The 25926-nt window shown below is 34.9% G+C and overlaps 1 protein-coding gene across 2 annotated transcripts in view; it reads right to left on the minus strand.

Annotated features, from left to right (window-relative positions):
• Window positions 1-25926, minus strand: part of NBEA (neurobeachin) — a 490666-nt gene that overhangs the window by 283054 nt on the left and 181686 nt on the right. For both annotated transcript variants that reach the window (XM_082063608.1, XM_082063609.1), the window contains 3 exons: window positions 16624-17062; window positions 6105-6259; window positions 2150-2276 (listed from right to left, as the gene is read on the minus strand). In XM_082063608.1, the coding sequence (XP_081919734.1) occupies window positions 2150-2276; window positions 6105-6259; window positions 16624-17062 (721 nt within the window). The remainder of the gene's footprint in view (window positions 1-2149; window positions 2277-6104; window positions 6260-16623; window positions 17063-25926) is intronic.

A 25926-nucleotide genomic window follows, 5' to 3' on the forward strand; every position in this document is an offset into this window, starting at 1 on the left:
TTATAGGAAGAAGTTACACTTATTCACAGGATCTAAGAGAACAAACACTGACATTTAAATTTTATGTTGTACCTATAAATACATGTGGACTTTTTAATTCAGATCACATGAAGATCCCTACACTTAAAAAGAAAGTTGACATTATAAACACATTGGAAGTTTTCCTTCATTAGCTTGAAATTATTTTACTGAATTCCTATAACTTATTTTCTTTCAATGTGCTGCTTTGCAATTTCAAATTCAGATACTGACTTTCTAGTATTCTAAAGGAGAGATTCATATGACCAGCCTTTATTTAAGATGATTAGTTGAAACAAATTTCACTATGCTAAAGCCTCTATTGACTGTATTTGAAATGTGATAAGCTTAGAGTTTATAATTTGCAACATGAACCTACCCCAAGCTTTTGCTGCTAGAGGTAAAAGCCTACTAGATTAATCCAAACTTATCTAAACCATGCTTTAAAATATGCTTTCACTGTAAATTAGTTTAAAAGGCCTAATTTTAGAGTTCATTTAACACTGAAAAATTTACATACAATTGAAAAAAATGCAAGCTCAAAATTGTTTAAATTAAGATAAATTTTTATCTAAGAATCAAGTAATATGGGAGGTGTGTATGTGCTATTAATCAACATTTTGGATGAGCTATGAACAAACACCTTGTTATCAAGTGGATAGCTGATGGATCTTGTGTATTATGGATCTATTAATGGGCAACTGGGAATACCATTCTGTGAAAACATGAGATCAAAGTTTAGCACTGTTTAAAAATGCATATCAAGGGACAGAAATTAATATGTAGAAAGAGAAAAAAAGTATCTCTTTTCCTTCATATAAATCTCTGGTGCATTTACATGTTGAAAACTGACTGAAGTTCTGGTTCTTCAATTTCTAAAAGAAAAGCAAAATTAAGAGAAATACATATGCAGAGATACTAAATATGTTTTAGGGAAGCAGGTGGCCCATCTACTGCCTTTCCTGTACACACACGCATGCACAGAGGAGCAAAGGAGGGAAGAGACCAATCTGATTCTACAGCTGTTTCTAACATCTATTATACCTTCTAACACATCCTGCAACCATTGGGGAACTCCCTGTGGAGACTGATGTAGCCAGTCATTCTCTCCTTGATCATTTGCACCTTTTTGGAGTGGAGCCAATAGCCCTCACGCTTTCAGCCTGGGCCTGCACCCATTGCTGTGACTCCACCTGCACCACTCCCCTGACACTTCAGATAGGACCAGCAAAAAAAAGGCGTTTTTTGGTCTGCATGTTAAATCACTGAAGCACAAATCCTTTTTTTTTTTTTTTTTTTTTTGCAGATTACCCAGGGCCCTTGATTTAAGTTTATTTCCTGTCTAGTTCAGTAGGGTATTAAATTCTTTTGTTCATGAGTTTGTGAACTCAGGAACGGCTAGCTTGGTTGCTGTCACCACTACTCCAATCTTAAAACCATACATCAAAGTGGCTGGCCAACTAAGGGTCACCTGACAACTCCTATACCCTGCATCAGCTTTTTAGGGCAGATAGATGTGCACCTTGTAAAGGTCAAAAATTCATTTTTGAAGTGTGCTACGGCACAACCAAACACCTTTACAAAACAATGACCTATTTTACAAAGATATTTAATAGGAATTTCAGGGGGCATTTTCCTGGCTGCCAGTCAGTGTAAGAGGGCTATTAGCTACCCCATGGTCCGTGTCTCTTGCAACACCAACTCAGAGCTGGTGTTTCTATCTGGTTTTGTACTCTCCCATTTAAATAGGGCTTTTTTTTGCTTGGAAGAGCTTCTGTTTCTCCACTTGCTAGTGCTCTGTTGCTAAGTTGTGCTTGTGTTCTAATTCTTATTATAATTATTGAGCAATGTAAAAAGCCAGAGAACTAAAAAATTACTTTTAATGTCATTTTAGTGTCTGGCATAGTTCTTAGAAGTTAGGCTTTTCAGTGAAGTATTGTTTTAGTATACCCATTTTTAGTACCAAAAAGGTATACAAATACATATTGTACTACATCAATAACTACAATAATGCCTATTAAATGAGCTAAAATATATTTTTATATATTTTTCTTTTTATAGTATTTTGTATATCTGAAGTTGTTGTGGGAGGAGAAATTATAATTAATGTTAAAGGATAGAACTTGTGTACCTCATATTTTCAGCTGAATCCTCTGGCATTGGAGCAACAGTTTGGACAGCTGGGAGATTTTTGCTGGTAGCACCATTCACAAAGCTGGATGACGAAGAGGAAGAAGAAGATCCTGAGTCTACCGCACCTGTCCCCCAAAAAATAGGGATCTTAATTCAGTCTGAAGAAACATAAGTTTTATAGATTTTTAATATAGTCCTTGTTTTAGTCATCTACTTTTAAATAAGGAAATAATGTTATTTATTCTAAAATGATTAAAACCATTCAATATGGTTAGCATATAAATAAATTCCTTATATTGCTAGTATAACAACAATAAGCTTAAAAAGCTATTGAAAATCAGGCAAAACAAATCCTTACCTCATTTTCATTATTCCCAAATTATATTCCAAAGATGAAAACATTTTTACATCATCCTGTAAAGCAAGATCTTTCTAAAACAAAGGTATATTTAAGATGAGGTTGAGTGGAGAATAGAAGTTAAACTATTTTTTTTAAATACATATATGCACACGCTTCTTGGCTGCCCAGTTCAATTACTGGCAGAAAATAAAATGAAAACTAAAAAAATGACAGAGAAATAGAAAATGTGTATTCCTTCAGTAAGTAATGGAGAAAACTACTGTCTGAGGAGTATTAAAACTAATTTTATATTTTCTCTTCCCTTCCTTGACTCAAGGAGAATTTTAAGGTCTTAAAAGTAGGGAGGGCAGTAGGGGTATCCTTTCAATGGGTTGTGAACAGCTGCCGAGAGAAAAGATGCAGACAGAGCACACATTTATACTTTATGTGATCTGGGTCAGAGCTAAGGGCTAAACTTAGACTCTAAATGCCAATCTATCATGTTTGCTGAAACGGCACTGTGAGTTCAGTCTCTCTGAAGCAAACCAGCAAAGGCTCAGCGTGGCCATGAACAGTAGCGAGATCACTGTGATAAATGCTTTCCCTTTTCTGCCGCACAGACCTTGTGCAACACGTCAGGGCAGGAGAGGGAGCGACCAACAGCCTTGGAGCTGGAGCGCAAAGCCTGAGGGCCTGCAACGCTGCTGGAGACCAGGGCCACGGGCAACAAGGTTTATCCAAGTTACCAACGAGGGGTGGAGAACCCCACTTTCGAGATTCATTGTGATTTTTAAAGATAAAAGAATTCAGATAAAAACCAGAATTTTGACATCCAAAACAGTATCAAAATGCAGCAGGATTTGCTGGGTTTGTTGACAGTAGAGTAGCTGGTGAGGCTCAGGAATTAGACTAGGAACTGATTTAGTCTGCTGTTTAATAATGTGAGTGGGAGGTGGATTGTGGCTTACACTGTGAGTTCTGACTTGAACTAAATACAAATTGTAAATGTACCCAAATGCACTGAGAAGGAAGCACAAAAATATAAGGTAGGCTGTCTCTCCCAAACTAGGAATCACAGCAATTTAGCTGGGAATAGGGTAGCTTAAAAAAGATAAAGGCTTCATATGTATGTGTACATGTGTGCATGTGTATATATATATAAAAATATATCATTTATAATTTTATATTATCTACATATTTATAGTAATATATAAATAGATAGCACATATTGTTATTGCTTTTTTCCTTTTCCTTCCAAAGTCAAATTTTCTTCATTAAGGTTGTTGTCTAACAATGCAGTTGCTAACTTGTTTAACCAGTTAGGCTCCCAGAAGAGAAGGTTAAACAGACCTAGAACTACTGAATTAACATAGAAGTGAGAATCAGGATATAAATTACATAAATCCAATCTAAAAGCTAGAAAACCAGTTTCTTACATAAAGAGATGAAGGAAGAGAATCTACCTCCCAAAAGATACATTCAAAGCACTAAAAGGACTTCAGTTACATACATCGAATTACATAATGACAGCGACATTGACTACAACAGCAATGGCAGATGGAATGTAAACAGTGACTGCAATCCATGAATAACTGAAAAAAACACCTTTTGCACAAGTTCAGCACAGAATATACCTCAAAAATACAACTGTATTTCTAGAGTAACTATGACATAGTATAAAACCAACTGTAAATAGAAGGTTTGGGGGGACATCTAGTGTTTCTAAAAAATTGTATACTGTTTCTTTTTTACCATAGGAAAAAAAGGTGCTGTTTGAAATGAAATCCTATATGCTACTTTAAAATCATTAATAACATAGATAATTTCACAGACTACAAGTACATAAATCAGAAAGTATCTGGATACTTCCTGTAAATATCTCAAAAACTGATATAGGTGATCACTGTTTTAGGTACCATAGGCATAGCTTAATTAAAAATGTCAAAATAAGCATTTTAATCTATAGATATTTATGTTTTCATTGTGACGCTACATTTTTTTTTTCTTCGTCATTAATGTGATTAGCATTTCTAAACTGTTGATATAATAATTCACATTTAAAAAAAAGGTTGGAGGGGAAGGATCTTTCAAACTATTTCTTAAGAGAATTTGCCAATAAAGCTCATTAATTCTGATTATTTCAGACATAAAAGGCTTTACCAAATACGACCACTAAAGAAGTTCAGTACACATGTAGTTCTAATTAAACCTGATACTTTCTGAAATTCCATTGAATCAATACTTTTCCTTTTATCAAGCTAAGAGACAAAAAAGAAAAAGAAGCTGTAAGATCTAACAAAAAAACCCAGCCACAGTGAATGTACCATGGTATCTGCAATACTGTCCTCTACTAAGAACAGTATCAGGGAAATGACTGATTTTTAAACGCAATTACTTACAAAGAAGAGCTACTACATTCCAGCAAAAACAGTTCAGATCTTTAATCAGTGAGAAGACTGAAAAGCTTACACTATTCAGCACCATTTGGAAAACAAGGTTTCCAATGTAGGATACTTTTTGCATGACATAAGAGTACCTAAAAGGAAATCCGTTCAAGATTAACAGAAGTGGCTATAGAAATGGAACTGTTCATAGAAGTGATAGCATTATTCAGAGCATTCCTTCCTCCCATCTGCCTCAGGATAATTAGATTTTAAGATTTTTTTGTTTTTTTATCCTTAGAAAAATCAAAGTTCTATTACCAGGTATTAAAGGTAATCTGCAAAAGGAAAGAAAAAAAAATGAGTGTGTCTTCATACTATTCCATGAAGCAGAAGGATGCCAAAAGTTTCCCTCTCCATTTTCTGCAACCCCCAGGAGATTTTCACTTTCTCAACCCTTGACTGAAGTTGTGATATCCTTGAAGAGAGCTCTTCTCTCAAGTGCTTTTGCTTAGTTTAGAAAGAAAACAGACCAAAGCCAGACATTTCAAAGGAGTTTAAGTAAACATCAGTTGCTCTCAGTAAGGATTCATTTCTCCATGGTCAACAGGCTCCTTCGTCATAGACAATCCCATTATCACTATTATAAATAATTTTATAAAAGGGTCTCGTTCTCCTTCTATAGGCCACAATAAACAACTACTACTAAGACTTGAACATAATTAAATCAGGTAGGTTCTTACTGAAACACCTTCCCAAAATCATAGCATAATTTTCATTGACAAATAGTAATTGCACAAAATATAAACCCTCCACAATCTATGATATAATTATTAAGTAGCTAGCTGTCTTTACTTCCTCTGACACATAAGGAGGGATTAATCAGTATACATCATATACATCCTCTACTGCAGAGGACTGGAGAAGTTAGCTCATTTCAGTTCTAAACTATGTTTCTAAAACAGTATTAAGGGTATCTATTCACTTATTTAAGGCTGTGCAAGTCTAATGTGAACTATCAAAGATTATAAACATACTTCAAGGAAAAAAAAAACAAAACAGCCTCTAATTAAGGCCAAAATTTAGTCTTTAAAGAGTTTTACTTTAGAAGTACACAATCAGTAACAAAAAGGATGATTAAAAAACAAAACACCACTGAAAGTAACAAAACAACAATAAAAAAAAAACAAACAAGAAAAAATGAGGGTCACAAAAATATTTAAGGACAATACCTGTTGTATTAATCATACTTTTTGGTGTAGCTCCTGTTGCAGCAAATATATTAGGTGTACTACCCGGCGGCAGTCCACTCCCAGCTGTGGCAGCTCCAACTGTGGTCACGGCCAGGCTACCTGGAGGGGGTTTCTTTACTGGTACAACCACACTCCTGTGGAAAAAGAAATGGCAGATTAGCAAAACTGCACCAAAGAGTCAGCAAGAATTTTTGTTTGTTGTGGAATTTTTGGTTCCTTGTGGCAAACCTTCATACTTGTTTAAATCAGCAGCACATGATGTAAATTGAATACCTAAAATGCAACATAGTAAATATTTGCTTTTGCAATATTAATAACATGTCCATTTAAAAATAAGGTTTAAAATGCAGTCTTGAGAATTTGAAGCTCTTAAGAAGAGAACAGGGCTTTCATACAAAAATTCTGACATAAATCAGTTACATAGAGACAACACTGCGTTCAAACAAGCACATTCTCACTTAATCTTAAGCCACTCCTTTTTTAAAATCTCAAAACTAAAAACCCAGCTGTACATGTTAAAAGGGAAGAAAAAGGAAAATACTAGAGATATCTAATTATTGTTTTTTGAACACTGAACAACTGTCATAGTGCAGACAACTATATTTACATTTTTCCAATTAATATTTCCATTTATCTATATAAAACTGACCCTAAAAAGAACCGTGTTTCAGTAGAAAACTTGAGTGAAGAACAAACCTGATTTGTAAATGTTAAAAAAATATATTTTCATCATCATACACACATTTTCTGGTTAAGCAGATATACTTTTCCTTAATCATTGTGATTAAATAAAAGAGCAAGAAAATACAACTAATTAGGGTAATAAGGCCACATCTTGCTCTAGAAGTTCTTCTGATAATTATTTTGTTACACTTATATGTAAATATGATGGCACATGTTGGATGAAAATGTGTGGAACAATATTTCACAGTAATGCATTTTATTAATATATGTCTAAATTCTCATTCTCCCCAGATTTTAAAGACTGGTGATGCAAATTGTATTGATGATGCCATTGTGAGAATTATATACAAGTGTTATTTTTTGTGATCTCCTCTTCTGTAACGACAGTGTACAAAACGATCCATAAGCAATTTTTTTCTCACTTTTTTTAGAGGGGTAACAATGCCAGTTGATGTGTTTGCATTTTGAACAACAGTTTTACCACTACCCTGAAGCATATACTATTAGAAAGGTAATTCTAGGCATATTGATGGTTTTCTGTGTCCTTCCATTTCTCATTGGAGAAGATGAGTTTGCACAATGCAATACCTATTAAGATACGTGACCCTAAAATAAATGCTTTTGTCTGTAGTTAACAATCTCTTTCAATCTTTGCTGATATGAAGTGTTTACATAGCAGCAGCTAATGGTGAATAAAGTTGGGTCTACACAGGTTGGATTAATCTGCTCTATAACACCATGAAATTTCCTAAAATTAGCTCCTATCCACACACAAAGATCTCTAGCTCAATTAATACTTCAATCAAACACTTCAGTTCTGGTTGTTCAGGAATACTGATTCAGTACTCGGGAACAGAGTCCCTGTGGTGCCATAGAAACAAAATAAGAAATTAAGACTTGTATTTTAAGTGGGAGCATCTCCTGATTATATCAATTTCATACGGAAACTGCTGTGATTACCTGCAGCATCTTGGTAGAGAACTGCAATAGAAAGGCTAAGATTGGTGTGAATGAAGAATGAATGGGAATATTTGGGTGCTGAGGCACAAGAAGGAAGGACACAGCAGGAAAAGGCATCTTAGACTGGCCTGTGCTAATGGCACATAGATTATCAGGCCATCAAGACCAGAGGCACATGTGTAGTTTCACAAGATAACCAGAACTTGGAGATAAAACCAGTGAACAGTGATGACTCAAAGAAGTGGGGAAGGACAGAGAGGCTGTTGGTAGCTCCATAAGGGTAAAAAAAAAAAAAGGCATCTCCAAAACCTGAAATTAGTTTCCAAACTATGAAGAGTTCAGGAAATGCGAGGAAGACCTGATAGCTGGCATCCCATGCTCTCCATATAATTGCAGCAGATCCTGGACCTAGCATCAGGACACAAGCATGGGGGTGCCTGAGTGCTGGACAGACTCCTCAGACACACACCATTCTAGTGTCTGACAACATGAGACAGAGTGTGAATGAGTGAGATCTGTTTTGTTCTGGGCTGTATTTTAAGGAAAGTAATTTTTTCCTGCTATAAGGTCTGGTATTGTTATCTGCCAAATTGCTGATATAACTGGGGAAAAAGTATCTCCTATTTTCCTGCTCTGTTTTCAAAGAAGATGAAGCTAAATTCAAGGTCTTCTTTCTTATCTTCCAACAGCTCAGTGGTCTTTCAGAGTATTCAAAAGACCACCTGACTTTCCATAGCAAAGACCACATATGTCAACTTCACTCCTCAGGTGTAATAGAATCATAGAATAGTGTGAGTTGGAAGGGACCTTTAAAGGTCATCTAATCCAACCCCCAAATGTACAGGCCTCCCATAAATGCAAAGACTCTTAAGAGTGTACTTCAACACTGAAAATCAGTTCCCATAGCAAGAAAGGATATTCTTGTCCAGATCCCACAAATACTAATGCTCTACATACGGTTGAAGTTCTTTTGTCAGCCTGAATCAGGCCATTGAGAGAGGTCAGGTGTTATTAAATTACAAATTATCAAGAAACATCAAGAGAAACCTCTCTACTATAAGAACAGGCAAAATTGGTGAGACATTATCATCCCAGACTGAAAGAAAACGCAGCTTTCTGACAGTCATACATGGTGACCCTGTCAAATGTCTCTTTCCTACTGATAAAACAAAATACAGCAAGTGAATACAGAATGACATCCAGATGAAGGAGACTAAAAAACTATTCAAACAACACAATAGAGTGGTCAAAAATGTGCAAAACAATCAGAGGAAGAGCAGAACAAGAAAGGTGAAAGAGGATGACTGACTGCTTCCAAATAAGAAAACGCCTCCTTTTAACCAAACAAATGACTCCAACAGCACACACAGTGAAAACAGGCAAATCAAAACGAATCAGATTTATGAAAGAAGTATAGCTATTTACCTTAGCATAATATGAATGAAAGAAAGAATTTAATGTGACAGATGCCTGTCAGGTCTTCATGTATTTTTTTCACGGAGGAACAGAAATCTACAGACTAGAAGAAAAGGTTATATACACTTCCATAATTTCATTTTAGGCCTTGCTTTACAGAGCATATTTCAGACTTCCTAAATGTTCCAAACTGGTCCAAATTTTTCTGAATCACATCACAGTGGTCTCAAATGATCCCCAAAATTTTAGAAAGCTTGGTAGTACTTGGCTGTAGCAACTCATTTTGTTTCTCTGTTCATTGGGTGCCTTAAAATTCTAAAACCAATTGTGACTACTGATGACTACTCTGTTACTCTAAAAGTATACTCTCAATTTGTAAACCTAAGCCTGAATTCATCATAATTCATATCATGCTTACGATGAACGCTGCTGGTTCAACCTGCATACCACTTGTCCATTGCTGGTTCATTAAATAACCTCAGCAAATGGTGCAGGAGTCTTCTGGGTTTTAGAAATTTGCATAAAATAACTAATAATACCATCAATGTGTTGAACTGCAAAAATAAAAAATGGAAATTAAAAAAAAAATGCTAGTGCTTGTGACAGACAAATCAAGTTACGCAAAATTATAATTTCTTTCTTTTTCTCTGTGATCCACATTCTGTATCTCTTCTCCATTTAAAAATTTAAAGGCCTTCCAACCTAATCACTATGGTCAATCAAGAGGTCAGATATAAGCTTTCAATACTGGATGTCTTGTGCTACCTATCTGTGCAAGAGGAATTAAATTACAATCACTTCATGCTCTTCTGGGATATGTGAAACCTCTTAAGGCTGAACTAACATTCTTGCTCCTCCTTTCCTCCTCCACACCAGCAGAAAGCATGAGGATTTTTAGGAAGTGTTCTTCAAAAAGCAGTATAGACTTAAGGTAAATTTTTCACAGAAGTACTCTGAAACAGTAACTTCTGCCAGATATTTCAGAAGAAAATACAGTAGAAAATGTGAGGCAATTTGTCTGCTATATTATATGTTACCTTATTCCTACAGTTAGATTAATTTATTCTCTGAAAAGAAAGCTTAGTATCTCTTTGAAAGTTATTAATATACTTCATGCATATGTACATGTCCAGTCCTTTACAAAACATGTATATTGCTGATAACTCACTGCTCTTTCTGATTTCAGCTCCAGGTTGTGATTTGAGTCTGTAACAAATGATCATTAGTATGGAAAACCAACATATTTTGAATCTTACTTTAGAAAACTTTCTATTAGGCTGACTGCATTAAGATTCATCTGAAATAAAGGAGGAAAGACGTAACTCAGAGTCAACGAGATATACTGAAGAGATATGGAAAGCTTACAGAAGGATACAGTCTTTGAGACTTACGCAAATGAAACCTTAGTGCTGCATGTCCAGTTATTATGGATTCTTTCAATCATTTCATACCATACATTCATCAAAACATCCAAATCTTAGAGCACATAAAATGACCCTAATCTACTAAACATAAATTGCCTGTTTCTGGATAGAAGAAAGTGAATTATCTCAGGTGTGGTTATAGGACAAGTATATGAAGATCATTGATCTTCGCTCTCAGAAAAAGCAGGAGAGTATTTACTCCCAATGAAATCCTCGGTCACTAGTACCTCCTTTGCCTTCAGGATTAATTAGCTGAAGCATGTAAAATAATCTAAAATATTGACAAGAAACAAGGAGAATCTGTAACAGATTAAAACATTAACTATCAGGAAAGATGAATGGTCTTGGCTGAACATAGAAATAGGAAATACCGGAAATTTAATAATTTGAAGAATGTGAATAGAATATAAGTGAAGATGTCATGTATTAAATGTCAGAAGCATGATCAAATAAAGAAGAAACATAAAGAAACTGTCAATATAAGGTACAGACTGAGGTTGGTCAAGCAACCTAATCCTGTATACATGATTGCAAGAAAATCTGAAGAAGCAAGAGTTAAAAAGCAGCAGTTCTGCAAAAGTCAATACAGCTTTAATATTGATTTTACAGAGGCCTCTTGGGATAAAAAGCAAGACAAAAATCTGGTACAATTTTCAACTGTATACACAGTGAATCATTTCAGAGAGATGCTGGTTTTTCCTGATAGAACATATGTAAGACTTCAATTAAGATATACCTAGAGATCCATGCATATGAACATGAAAAGACACACATCACACAGGTTATAAGAAGAGTTTTGAAAGAGCTACCTGTGTACAGGTTGCTAAACAATGAACAAGGGGAATGTGATTACAGCTTGATGAAAAAAAAACGAGGGTTAACATACCCAATTTTGGTTGACTTTAACCTATTCATAAATTTAGGATGAATTTGTTCTAAACGAAGATTGTCCCTGATTTTATTTAGTAAACAAGTGGCTAAGACACTCTCCAAGAATAAAGACAAAGTAACCCCAGCTCCCTTCTCTGCCTAACAGGATCTGAAACCAAATCTCCCATTCTCTGGAGTGTATTTTAACTGCTATGTTAGAAAAGACATTCTACAGAGAGGAGCTCTCAAGTCTTTCCTTTGGACCACAATCTCCACTGGATAAAGATGAGGAAAATTATTGAGAGTGAACTGGAACCCCAGATGAGTCACTTAATTCCTACACTACAGATTATTTTTTTCATTCACATGTTTACAATCTACTGTGATACCCAAAGTAATGGGGAATGCAATGACTAAGTACAAACAGCACCTGTAACTCTCCCAGTTTTCTCCAAATAATTTTCATTATGACCTTAAGAAACCTTTTCTGTTAGGAGAAGACTAAAACATATTTATTCATAACTCACTTTTATTAAGTTTTCAGGAAAATCAAATCTATTTTTCAGCCATCATTTTTTTTGGAAAAATCTAATGACTCTAACAGGACTATAACCTTCGGGATTCACATATTTTATTTATGTTACTGTGTAGACCAGTGCATATCAATGGTCTCCCAAAGGTAGGCAAATATACAACACATAAATATTGAACCTCCTTATTTGAACCTTCAGTGCAACTTCTCTTATAGTTCTTGTCTTTTTCCCATTCTTTCAGTCAGTATAAAAAAAAAATAGCTAGTAAATTGTATAGGTACTCTGAGTAGTTCTTCTAAAAATAGCCTACATATCTAAAACACACTAAACATAGTCTTTGAAGATTTTCTTTCTCTGTAGTAACTGGCAGGATATGTATCAGCTCTAACTGGATTTCACAAGATATCCCCCTTTTCTAGCACATAAATGCCTTTAAAACTGGCCCCAAAGGCCTTCTATGGGGGAAAACTAAACAAAAGAAGAAAAAAAAAAAAAAACCACCACCAAAAAAACCCCAAACAAACAACAAACCAAATTAGAATACTTCAAAAATGTGCCCTTCAAATATTTCAAAATATGCTTGTAAAGACTGAGCTTGTAAACTACACAGACTCATAGTATCCCAATTTATGACGTGATAATGAACTAAAAGGGTATTAAAAGGTATTTAAAAGCAGCAAAACTAACTGATCTTCTCATTTCTAAGAATTCAAGATTTTCTGCTTATGCAAGCACGCTTCCTATTAAAATAATTCTGCTAAGTACAGAAAATATACGTAAATTACCTCACTTTGGAAAAATAACATGTGAGACACAAACCCATAAGCACTTTCAATTTCAATAATAGCACCCCTCTAAAAACTCTCTACTAGAAAACAGTAGAACAGAAAAAAACAAGCTTCAGAATGCAGTACTGCGTAGAATCAAAAATAAATTCATGAACATTAAAGGTTCAAGTTGTATCTAGTGGGACAAATGCAAATTGACAAAAAAAAAAAACAGAAACAAGAAGTCCTAAAACCCTAAAAATCAATAGCAGAGACTGATTTTTGTCAGACAAAGGATGAGAAGGCAAAAAGGAATTATCGGTGAGTTATGCTCCATTAGTTGCAAATCTAGGTGAAATAACCCTTTGTGTTTTCTTCTAAAAATGTCATCCTGGATGCCATTTTCAAATAATTCAGTCTGACGCTAAAAGACATGTCATAACTTTGAGGATCCAGGCTCCGGTGTCCCAGAAATCTGTTTATATAGCTCATAATGTAATTACAGCTACCTTAAGACAGATGAGGCAGAAGGCAGCAATATATTGAAAACTAATTGAAAAATGCAGTTGTCCAGAAGCACTTGTGGGGAAGAGGTCTCTGAAAAGCTGCTCAAAGCTTCAGAGTTTGAAGTGAAATTTTTGATGTTGTCACTCTCAATCTATTGAAGAGCTGACAGACAATCAAACCCGTCTGGCTGGCTGGCAGCTCATTTTGCTGGCAGGTGGCAAACAATTAGACACACCAATTTGTGCCTCCTGATGACATTAAAGCATGAAACTAAGTTGTATGCAGGGCCTAGTGATTTGTGTGAAAGCATTTCAAAAATAATACTCTTTGCCGTGGCAACTCATTTCAGACTGCCACCTCCCATTACAGCTTTGAGTGGTGAAGACGACAGACTTGAGTTACGTGCGGTGCAAGGCCGCTTCTGTTCAATCCGTCATCAGCGCCCCCCGAGACCTCAATCCCCTCCTTTCATCAATATCACCTCATCATTTACATTCAATAGTACTTGGACTGCTGCATACATTAGCTACGCACAAGTCCTATTTGATAAAACATGCTGGACACATTTCCTGCTTTTATATTTCATTTATAACTTCACAAATTCTACAGAAGAACACTGTAGCCCATTACACAATTACTCTTATGAACATATTAGCAATGTACAATTAAAAGAACATGCAGAGCAAAACATATAATATTAAATTATAAAATAGAATTCTTAACTTCAAGTCTATTTACAGGAGTTTGCTTTATATAGCATTTCCCTGCATGTAAGATCAGTGATTACAGTTAAAGAAATATTTTTGAAACAACAAAGACACCATCACTTTTCTACTAATTACTTATTTCATAGGCTCTTTTTTTTTTTTTACAAGGCACTCAGCCATCCAAATGCAAAAACTGAAGCCTAGCCCCACAAGGATTAAGGATATATTTTGACTAAAGCAAAAAACACATTTCTCTAACCTCAATTTGACTATAAATATGGAATCACTGTGTACGTTTTATGAAAAATGAAACAAATAAAACCTGACAAAACAATACACTCCATTGCTCGTGATTCTCCCTAAAGAGAATAAACGTGACCAACAGACACATTGCTCAGTGAAGTACCAAAAGGTGCACAACATACAGTAACAGAAGATCCCACAGTAATATAGTCCACAGGCATATTGTTAGCTTTTGAAAAGCATGTAGAGTATATTATTTATTAGTTTATATCAGTAAAAGCAACTTTATTTACATGAGCAAGCATGGAAAAGCAATTGAGCTGTAATTTTATCCAGTATTTCAGTGAAAATTGGTAAATTATAGGCAACACAAAATGTTCATAAACCACCACAAGCTAAAACTCAGGTTGCTTTCACAATATTTTAAGTAATTCTAATATTATTTCAATATACTATTCAAGATTTCCCTCCCCCCCTCCCCAACCTTTGTTTCACTCCTCATGAAGAGTTATAGGGTCAGCATCTCAGTCTACTCCTCCTTTGTAATTTGAAAAAGAAAAGTGACAACGCCACCCATCTTTTGCCTCCGAAGATTGCCACAGTGGTCAAGTAATTGTTCTGAAAACATGTGCAAAGTGTACAAAGAAGCCTTTGCCTGGACAGTGGTCATTATTGATCGATACAGCCATGAGGTGCAACCAGCCAGTTGAGTTCCTGTCAGCTAGGAATATTAGTATTTTTAATGAGATGCCCACAGTTCAATAAAACTTTAGTTGGAGATAAGAATTTGACACTTCTTGATCAGCTGTGACCTGTGTGAACCTACTGATTTTGCTTGTATCAAAAAGCCTTACGTACCTCACGCACCAAAAAGAAATAGCAGGATGATCTATTGAAGAGAAAAAAATATCCCAACAAAATTGACACAAATGGGTCTTCTTTTTCCTAAACCTCAACCATTATCACTTTTTTTGCCAAAGAAGTAAACAATGCCAAGGGTTGATATGGTATGACATCGGTCACCACTACAAACATAGCTGTACACTTTGTGCAGTAAATCATGGAATCGCAACTTGGTCAGCAGAGTAACAGGGTAGGGAAAAATAAAACCAAAACACACAACACTAAACTCTCTAGGCTCCTAAGCAAACATTTCATATGAAATGCCTACCACAATAGGTATGGTCTAGACATGAGGCATGTATATCTATACATATACATGCAGACAAAAGGCACAAGTTTTCCTATGGAATTCCTAATGAAAAAGTGCATCTTTGTTTTTATTTTAAAATTCTCATGTCTCTTCTAGAACTTTACTATTTGCGTGATGCTGAAAACATCGATTACATATTTTTTTTCTTAAGACTTTAATGAAGACATTTGTGGCATTTTTGCAGGTTTTCTGTAAATTCGGATGGATTTTTCTCATAAATCATAACATAGCCATTTTCTTGTTTTACTTTTTTCCTCCAGAACTTTAATTCTTGTACCTGCATGATGAACTAATATATTTCTACAATTTTGCAAAAATTTTGGCACGTGATTTACCATATCTTTGAGTTAGGTCTTGATTCCATTTGTTGAAATTTTTTAAAACATTCTTATGAAGAAACTGCAGGGATCTTGTCATAGTGGAAAATGTAACCGCATCAACATGCACTAAGAGTTAGCTCTTTGCACATGTTAAGATTGAGCCCACAATGGAACAAGTTACCCTTCTTCTAGAAGGATGCTGTTGATTGCACATCTTAACTTCTATGTTCAGGATAATTGAGATGGACTGGACATGCAAAGAAAAGTATATTAATTAGAACCTTGGAATCTACATCAAAAAGAAAACAAAGGATTCTTTGTGGAAATGTTCAGCGGTTTATTTTTAAACACTAACTTCTGATTGTATTTGCTTTTTAAAGACCTAAAAGGAAACTTGTTTCCACCATGACCATGCAAGCGATTTGCCATGGTAAAAGCATTTCAGTACCAGAAAACAGTGCAATGATGGATCCAATTAAGATTTAGGCCTTTGAAAGAATATTTGACTGAACTTCTGCACAGCCTGTCTGCTCTGTATCAGCAGATTACTCCTTCTCCTCCTCCTCACTAAAAACCTGTTTTAAAGGAAGAAAGATTTCATTGCAAAAGTATTTCTTTACAAAAGGCTTGTTTCCCAAGTACCTCGTAGAGTTTTATTCACTGCTAAAAGAGAAAAACAAGGTGAATTACTTTTGTCCATACAGTCTGTTTTGGTAACACAGAAAAGGAGAAGTAATGCAGCTATTTTTTTTTAATATAGTCTAAAACAAACCAATAGAAGAATAACCATGTTTAAAAAAATCCTCTAAATTTCTGAATAATATCAATATAAAATAATAAATCCAGCCATATACCTGTCAAATGAGTGAAACTGCATTGGAAGAATAGCATGAGCTTCTCTCTTCAGTGCGGGATCTGGGTAAGGGATCGGATCCGGACCACATTCTGCAATTTCAACAGGGGCTGCCACAAGACTTTTCAGTATTTCCTTGACATTGATGCCTTTACTTTGGCTGATGCTGGATATTGATGATGAAGGTTTCAAGATCTCACTGGGGCTTTCTGTTAAGCTCTCCTGAGATTTCTTCACTTCCGAAGACAAAGTAGACAACAGCTCACTCATAGCATCGGGGCCTGTGCTGGTCTCCAAGTCTGTCCCATTCAAAATATTGGGCATCTGTTCATCTCCAATTCCAGAATCTGTATGAGGAATAGAGCTTTCCAGCTGAATATCTTCAACTGGTGTCGGTGTTTCTTTATCTTTGATATTTTCTGGAAATACAGTTGGTGTCTCTGCAGTGAAATAGAGATTATGAACAATATTTATAACTTAGTTCGAATTTTTTTCCTAAGAATATGATCATGAGGTTTTAAAAGACAGAAATGTAAATTTTAGAAAGCCTACTAATCTTAGTAGTTGACACCTTAAAAACTCATTCTACATGCAAAACATTTTGCTTTCAACAGCTCTTTAGCATATATAAAGGCTTGGAAGAGGATGCCTGAAGTTGCATTATGCAAGCTCAGTGACATTTAGAAATTACAGCCCACTACTCACACGGTAATCAAATAGCAGAATGCTGCCAGCAAAAACAACATTAAAAATTATAACCTATTGACTGCATTCCTGTATGATCTCTGAGACTACTGGAAGAGAAAAATGCAATTACTTATGCTTTAGGATTGCTATAAAATTCAGTCTTTTTATCGCTGTTAGCAAATATTAAGCTTACATTAAAAAAAAATGGCAAATTTTTTTGTTTGCTTTATCTTTTGTTTTAAATTTGTATTGTACACATTTTTACACACACATCATTACACTGAGTATATATTTATTTACACATGAATGAAAATAAGAAGTGTTATTTTTCAGTCTTTATGTAACTCCCCTTCCTCACAAAAGGTAAAATTCTGTAATTCTTTCTAGCAAATGTTAAGAACAAAATAAAGCTTTGTGGAGACAAGAAAGTGAAATCTGTTGAGTCTGGAACATTTCCAGACTGCAACGGACTCTACAACATCTTGTAACCGAGAAACGCATACCTTTATTAATCACTTCAATGAAACAGACATAATAACTTCATTAAATAAGAATAACTTGCTGTGCTTTGTAGAAAGGTAGCTAGAGCTCTGAATAACTTCCATATTAATCTTTTTGGTTACATTTTTTAGAGCAAGGGACTGTGACTATTTTTAACGACAAAAAGCTTGCACTAAAACTGATTTTTTAACTTATTTTCGAACTACCTTATTTTCGTCAGATCACTTGTCTTGATTATAAAATTTATCTCACCTGTGTATGACAACAAACTTTTTTTTTTTTTTTTTTATGGTTCTGATATAGCACTTTAGATATTATGGAAAATGCAGCATACTTAGATGAAGCTCTGCCCTTCTGCCTATTCTGAACAAAATGTCCTTCAACAATTTAACAACAATCACATAACATATTACTGATTGTTTGATGCAGTCAGGTGTAAAATATCTATGTATCTACCATTTAGGCAGGAGTGTGTGTGTATGCTTGTGCACATACAAATTCTATACGAGATTATTTAGGTGTTTGAACTAATGGTAGCCTAAAACTCTTCATGTGTACAAGTGTTAACAAACACATATAGATAGAACAGAAGAGGCTTTTAAAAATACGAAGCAGAACAACCCATTATAATGAGTATTGTTTTCTTCTTTTGACAGCTGTAAATGCTGAAGCCACTTCCTTCTTCTCATTCCCCGAAGTGCATTAAACACATCTTATCAAATAGGTATGAGCCCTGCTTTGTGAAGCAGGATGTAGAAATAGGATTTATGAGCTGCATAAAATGCACTTAGCATCAGCCTGGTCAGGAAGTAAAAAAAAAAAAAAATAAAAATCCATATCTACTTAGTACTGCCTATATTTGGCACAGAAGGACATCTGATCCACAGAATGACGCTAATGAATTTTCTGCTTGTTTGCTACTTTAAACTTCACCCACACAAAGATAACACTTCTCAAATGAAGGGAAGAGTAGTACTTGCACTGGCAGTCAAGCAGAGTGTTGCCTTGTAATGTAGGGTAAGTAAAATAGCATAAGGTTCCATTGTTATGTAAATGAAAAGAGGACACTAAAAAAGAAGACAGTCCACTACATGGTGAAGTTAGAATACACTCACTCTCAATTTTCATCAAGGCAAACAATGCTGAACACAAAACTAAAGATAGTAAAGCTAATGGAAATGCAGTTGTGGGAATTCAAATACCCTAACTAAACCAGAAGAAAAATTTTAATGTATTGAAACAATGGGAATAAATTGACTCCAAGCTAATCTTGAAAGAAACAACCTATGAAATGACTGGTCTAGTAACAAGTACCTTTGTCAAACAAGTAAGGGGAGACAGCAACATATGACTGGAGAAAACATTTTTTCTTTTTAAGAAAGGGGAAAAAGGTCATCTGGACAACAACAAGCCTTCAACAGCAAGCAAGATTTCAGGATTTATTTTAGCATAAAGAATAGAAATTGAATGGAATGAGACAGATTATAAACCCGCTTTGCTAAAAGAGCTTTTAAAATTTTTATTGCTCAAAGAACATAAGGGGCAATGTTGTAAAATTCACTAAAGCTGGGGTTCTCACAACATCTAGTAATTTAGTCAGGAGAACATGGAAATTAATAGAAGGTGGGAAAAGAAATTGGCTAAGAAAGAGCCATCAAATATCTTCAAAAGAAAAAACATCAGCTTGAGGAAAACTACCACGGGAGTTCTCTCTTTTAATTGTTAATAAAGATTTCAGATAAAAAAGTAAAAACTATTCTGGTGAAATTTGCTGAAGATGAAGTTATAAGTTACAATTGACACACAGAAGGATGATTATAAGAAAGAATTATAACAGAACTGCAAATTACATTCAATAGTGAAAAGCTGTGCATCCAGCGACTAACACAGAGATTTCCATTGTAAGTCGAATTCATCAACTGGAAATTACTGAAGAAAAGGGCCGGAATACATCAGTCACTGGCTAATTATTCAATTAGTGATACAACACTACCATGGAAAAGGCAACCGTGATTCCAAACTTTTCTGAAAAAATATCTCCTGCAAGAGTTAAGTATTACTGGCATTAGAAGGTTCATTATGGAATACTGCATACACAGATATATTTGAGGAACATGGAAGTGCCACTATGGAGAGCTACAGCAATCAACTGTTGCACGAAACAGTTTGGCTGATACAGTCTGGCCAATCTAATACTGAGAAGGTACACAGCAACTATTATACATATACTTTCAGGATGAAAACTCTAGAAAAAGGAACTAAGCTAAATAGAAGACTTAGCATCAGAAAAATTGAGTGCAAACTCACCAAGAATATATTCAGATTGAGAAGTGACAGCCGTCGCTATGGAATTAAGATTCTGGAAGAGCCTTCCAGTTAGAGTTGTGAACTCAAAAATCCAAGCTAATTTCAAGACTCTATAAATAGGGTTGCACTTAATTACTCAGCAGGTGCCTTGCAATCCTTTGTTCCCAAATGAGAATTAAAAGCCTGGGCATGGGTGTCAAACCCATTTTCACTGGGGGCCACATCAGCCTTGCGGTTGCCTTCCAAGGGCTGAATGAAATTTTAGGACTGTATAAATGTAGGAGTAGTTACAGAGGATTACACCATTTCAAGTTAAAAATGGAAGGAAAATTGAATTTTGGGTATAGAATTTAGATATGACATACTATACAGTATATAATGCTAACTAAAGTGATTTAGGAAAATAATATCAAAATAAGTTATTCTACATACAGGTAAGTGTATGGATACTTGATATACACAGAAACCAGACTTGTATCTTTACTTTTCTTACTGTGTCTCCAGTATCTAATACAAACATGCTTCACTAAGTCAGTTAAGCTTAGTCTGATTTATCACTATGAATAAGAATCTCTAAGACTACTGAAATCCATCTCATTCTTAAAACTTCCAGCAATTTTGGTGGGTTTAAAAGGTCTAATTTACTTTTTGTAAATTGCAGAAAAATAAACTCAGAACAGATAAAACCGCTTAACTGAATACGAGAATACTAGAAAATTAGTATTTGTGAATTTCAGATAAATATATCTGAAAGATATAAGTCCTTCTGGATCAGCATTATTATTAGTACTATTTTAGGTAAATTATAAACTCCTGAGCATAGGTCATAAAACCCAACCAATTTTAGTTACAACACTGCATATCCACAAGTTTTATTCTATGCTTATTTATACTGTGACATAGCACTTGTTGCCTTCAGGAGTGAAGAATACTGCTTCATAATGTTATTGAGAAAAATCTTAAACCAGTAGAGAGTATGCTATTATAAAAATCCTACTCAAAGAAACTTAGCAAAATAATAAACATGAACAGAAGCGAAAATATAACTGATTGCATCTGTCTATGTTTTAACATTGCGACAGTAAGCCTGTAAATTTTCAGCAAACCTCGTCAGTTTTCTGTAGCACAAGGCCATGTCAATAGACAAAGCAGAAACATTACTAGATCTCATGATCTCAACCCTGTCAGAAACGGGCAGTTGGAAGCCAGATGCCTCTTTCTTACTGTTTTTCATTGTAACTAATGAGTTCATCTACTACATTATGGGAAAAATATGGGCTTAAGTTAACTAAATGACATATTGTATATCTGGTGACCTCATCCGTCACACTCTTTCCCTAAAATATCTTGTTTGCTTGTGATTTATGAAGTGCATTGTAATTGTTTTAACCTACTGAGTTACCTAAATAGATCTTGAACTACTTCTACACACCTAAAAAATACACCCACCCCCACCCCGTTTATTAACTTAATAGTGAGATATTTCACCTCTGTGGTAAATATAAAAAAATTTGACCATTATAAAAAAAAAAAAACCCACAAAATATTCTACTTTAAAACTTTATTTACTTAAAACATTTGAAAAATTGTGTGTATATTCCTGTGGTTTTTTATTTTTTTTTTTTTGTGTCATTAAACCCCCCTACTAGATAAAAATCAGCTGAAAATTTTAAAAGTTAAAAAAGTAGGAAAATGATTAACTACTTACAACATGGCTGAACATTTATTTGAAAGTCACACCAGCCCAAATCCTTGTCAAATTTCTGCTGAAAACAATACAGCAACAGTTGGTAACAGGAGGTGTGGGACAATCTTGATAGAGGAGTTGCTGTCACCTTTCAGTCTGCATGTGCACTGGAAAATTTGTTGAGTTGTTTTCTGCATAGCTAACTTAAGGCATTGATAATAACCTTATTAGCTGCTTTTTATAGACTCCTTTGTAGTATTCTACAAACTTTCATGGACTATAAGCTGAAAATGCTTTCAAACCAACCAGACAGTGACATTATAGCTTCCTCCATAGGTGTTAGAGTCAACTAATCAATTCCTAAGCTCTAGGCTACAAAGAGAGTTAAAAAATTCTTCCTAGCAACACCAGTTTATTAGTTTTCACATATGAGAAGCAGCACAATTAAACTGAGATGAGAAACTAAGAGCTGGGGCAGAACCAAAGAGTAATTACCAAAGAGTAATAGGGGTCTTATTTAAAAGTACACTGAAAGGAGTCACCAAGAATGGACTTGCTGTGGAAATGTCCTCAGAGGTGGAGGCAGAACAGTGAAAAGAATCACCCTATAGGAAACATTAAGACACCAAGTTGCTCTGTATCTACTCAGGGCCTTTTCTCCTGTTGGCACTTCTATTTTATGTGAAAGTTACAAAGAGACCACAGTAAAAACTCCCTGTATAGCGATCCTGGTCGTGGCCCAGCCACATAACATGTACTCATTTTGGCAGCCTCGCTAGTATTACTCTTCATGTAATAACTATGCATTAACAGGCAAATTTGTTTGTGCTGCACTAATGGAGTTCATGTGGTTCTGTCATTTCTGAAGCAAGGCTATCTGAGAAACTTTGCTTTTTATTTTGCAGAACTCATTTGTTGTTCTAAACATTTTTTTTTAAACAAGTCTCCTTGTTAACTGAATTATAAAAAGTGAGGAAAAAGAGGCTGGCTCAGGGTTACTATTTGTCATTCTTGCACTATCAGGCTTTCATCTAGGAACACATTTGATAAATACATCCTGCATTTAGCCCACATCTGTTATTTAGCCAAACCATTTATCCAGGTTTGGGAAATTCCTGCCAGAACTGGTTCAGATCTTGAGATAGGAGATTTAAGACAGAGGACTGGGAATTTCCTTTTAACCAGAGTGGATTTGTGAGATGGAAGGTTGTAGTACTGGAACAGGAAAAATAGAGAGGCTGTGAAATGGGAGAGAAAGGGAGCAGGAGAGAATGAGGGTGGGGAAATCAAGGTTGGGAAGTGACAAAGAAAATGGCAGAGAACATAGTTACCATCAGCTGTTTTCCACAGCTGGACACCTCTAAGTGCAAGTCTTCTCTTTTTGCTCACCAGAAATTTCTTCTATTTGCAAAATTCCTCAAAAGTCTAATCATTTGTTTCTTTCCCCACAATCGCTCCTGAACTCAAGCAGGCACAAAGGGCAGCTCCTTCTACCTTGGCCAGAGTATTGAAAAAGCCACTTATGACAGACATAGCTCTTGATCTGTTCAGGCAATGCAATTTAATCAACATCTTGATTCTTCCTTACTAATCAAACCTCTTTCACTAAGTCCTTGATAGATAAGACATTTGTAAATCAGTCTGATTTATTACCTGGTCGCCAAACAAAATACCAGCAGTCCCAAAACAATGCACTACCCAGGCATTAGCTAAAAAAGACTTCAGATAAGATAAGTCTAAGAAACCTGAAAGTTGTATTAAAGTAAGGTCAACTTCAGAGTATAACAACAGCTGTTTACATTTAAGAAAATGTAAATTAGGAACAATATGGCAATATTTATTTTTTAGCTGAATTTCCCTAGCTTTTGTCAGTTTCAAGTATTTATTTGTTTATTTTATTTTCGTCTTGTGTAAACTCAAAAACACATAATGAAAAAACAGAGCAGTTGGCAGTAATCTATGACAATATCTGTATTTCTGATCCATTCTGAGAAATATGATGTTTTTGTGATTAGACATTTGTTGCAAAAGTAATTAAAAAAAAAAATCTGTCATCTAGGTTATACTATCCAGCCACAAAAGTGAAGCATGGAGTATGTTCCTTAGATGTGATCAAACTTAAAATTCAAAATATTTTATATTAAGCACTACTTTGAAAAATTAAAGAACTTTTAAAACATCTGCAATTCGTACAAATGAAAAGAATTATTAATGTTACTTTAAAAAAAGCCATTACAACCACTTCATGCATACATAATGATCAATAAATTAATAATGAAATATATGTGCAAATCTTTCTTCTGATGTCTTAAGCAGTTCATGTAGGGCAGTAAATATTAGATCAAGATGTATTTATCATTATCTCATTATCTTCAAATGTATGTAATCTCAGAGGCAGCTGGAACAGGCAGCATATATTTTGTCAGGAAAGCAACATGACAATTTTGAGCTGCAGGCAGAACTTCTGTAGAATTTTATTTTTAGGATCCTCATTATTATCATCCATGTCCCTTACAACATTTACTCAGTTTCTTGAAAAAATACATGTAAATAGATTTTGAGGAAGATGAGAGCCATGAATTCTGTCAAGATTTTGTGGAGGCAAAGGGTATTTTGACAGGCAATAGAAATTAGTCCATCAGTCCACTTTGCATAGTTAAAATTTTACCCTTATGCAAAACATTTAGTTTAAAAATAGGCTGGAAATCTCTATGCTACTGCATCAGGAATACAAACAATAGTGTAGCTATGTACAATACCCAGAGTACTGTACACATATGAGATCAGAAAAATTTGATGTTTTACCCATCTTCAAAGGAAAAAGCTATTCCTGCAACTTTTAATATAGTTTGTTCTGCCAAGAAAAAAAAAAAAAATCAATAGCTTTCAGTTCATCCACAGCACACACCTTTAAGAAATCTGTTTACAGTGCTTTGGGAAAAATACAGACAGTGATATCAAGGGAGTTGAAAAGCCAATACATTTTTGATAAAATGTTGCAAAAAGCTACATATTGATTTCCTTCCCACGACTGAGTGAATTGCACTGTTGCAATGCTTTCATTGCCAAAGAACTCCTGAGTAATTTTAATTGGAAATGTCAGGTTTTGACTGAAAATATCTTTCCATTACTAGGTTAACAATAATTATGTTCTTGGTAATTAACAGGTTGCCAGCTGAAGCGTAGAAAGAGATTATTCACACTTTTCTACTGCTGGAGATCTGGAAGCACTGTTGAAAGAAAGAATAGTCCAATAAACCTTCAAGGTAAGCAAGGATATCTTCAATAATGACCAGAATTCAGAAATATCGTCTTAAATGATCCTGACCACCATAGCTAAAACTACTTCAAATTCATAGCTGTAATTTAAAGAGGTTACTTGGTTTTACATAGTACAGGTTATTAGATTCTATTAACTGAAGATACCAAGTTTCTCTATTTCTCGTGGGTCTTATTCCAATTACAAGATATTTCTGCTCTCAAAATGATGTACTGATTACCTTCTACCTGGTAAGAGAAAGGGCTAGTCCCAGTTTTTCAGTCTTGACTTCCACACCTTCCAAATAGAGACATTTTCAATATCAATTTGGGAAAACATCCCTATCTTACCAGATAAGTTGACCAAGAACAAAACATTATTTTCTAAACTATTCCAATAGCTACAATTCCAGAAATGCAAATTTCAGCATTTTATAGTCAGTTCACAAGGGTAGCGCTTGCTGACCAAAAGGACAAAGGTAAAAACCACTCATGATGTCTTGTCTAAGATTTCGTCTTGAAATGACTGTGGGAACTGACAAGTCAGATGCATTAGAAGAGTCTTGATAATGGTCCTACAAAGACTGGAACCTCTTCTGATGTTAAGATTAATTTCATATACGTGCTTGTAGAATGAAACAGGAGAAGCTTGTCTGCCTTCCATGGGAAGTAGCTTTACTTACTGGGACTATCTTATCCTAATGAATTTGAAAGGAACCTTTTCAAAGGACTTCAAATCATCCCCCATCACCATGAGTAGAGATTAAGCTCTAGCACTCCTTCCCTACTAAATAAGACACAGCTAAGATTTCTCACACAAGATCTTTGTGGAAGATGTTGCTAAAGGTGAAAGGCAAAGATTTT

This window comes from Streptopelia decaocto (genome assembly GCF_964273445.1).
Source record: "Streptopelia decaocto genome assembly, chromosome: 1".
NCBI lineage: Eukaryota > Metazoa > Chordata > Aves > Columbiformes > Columbidae > Streptopelia > Streptopelia decaocto.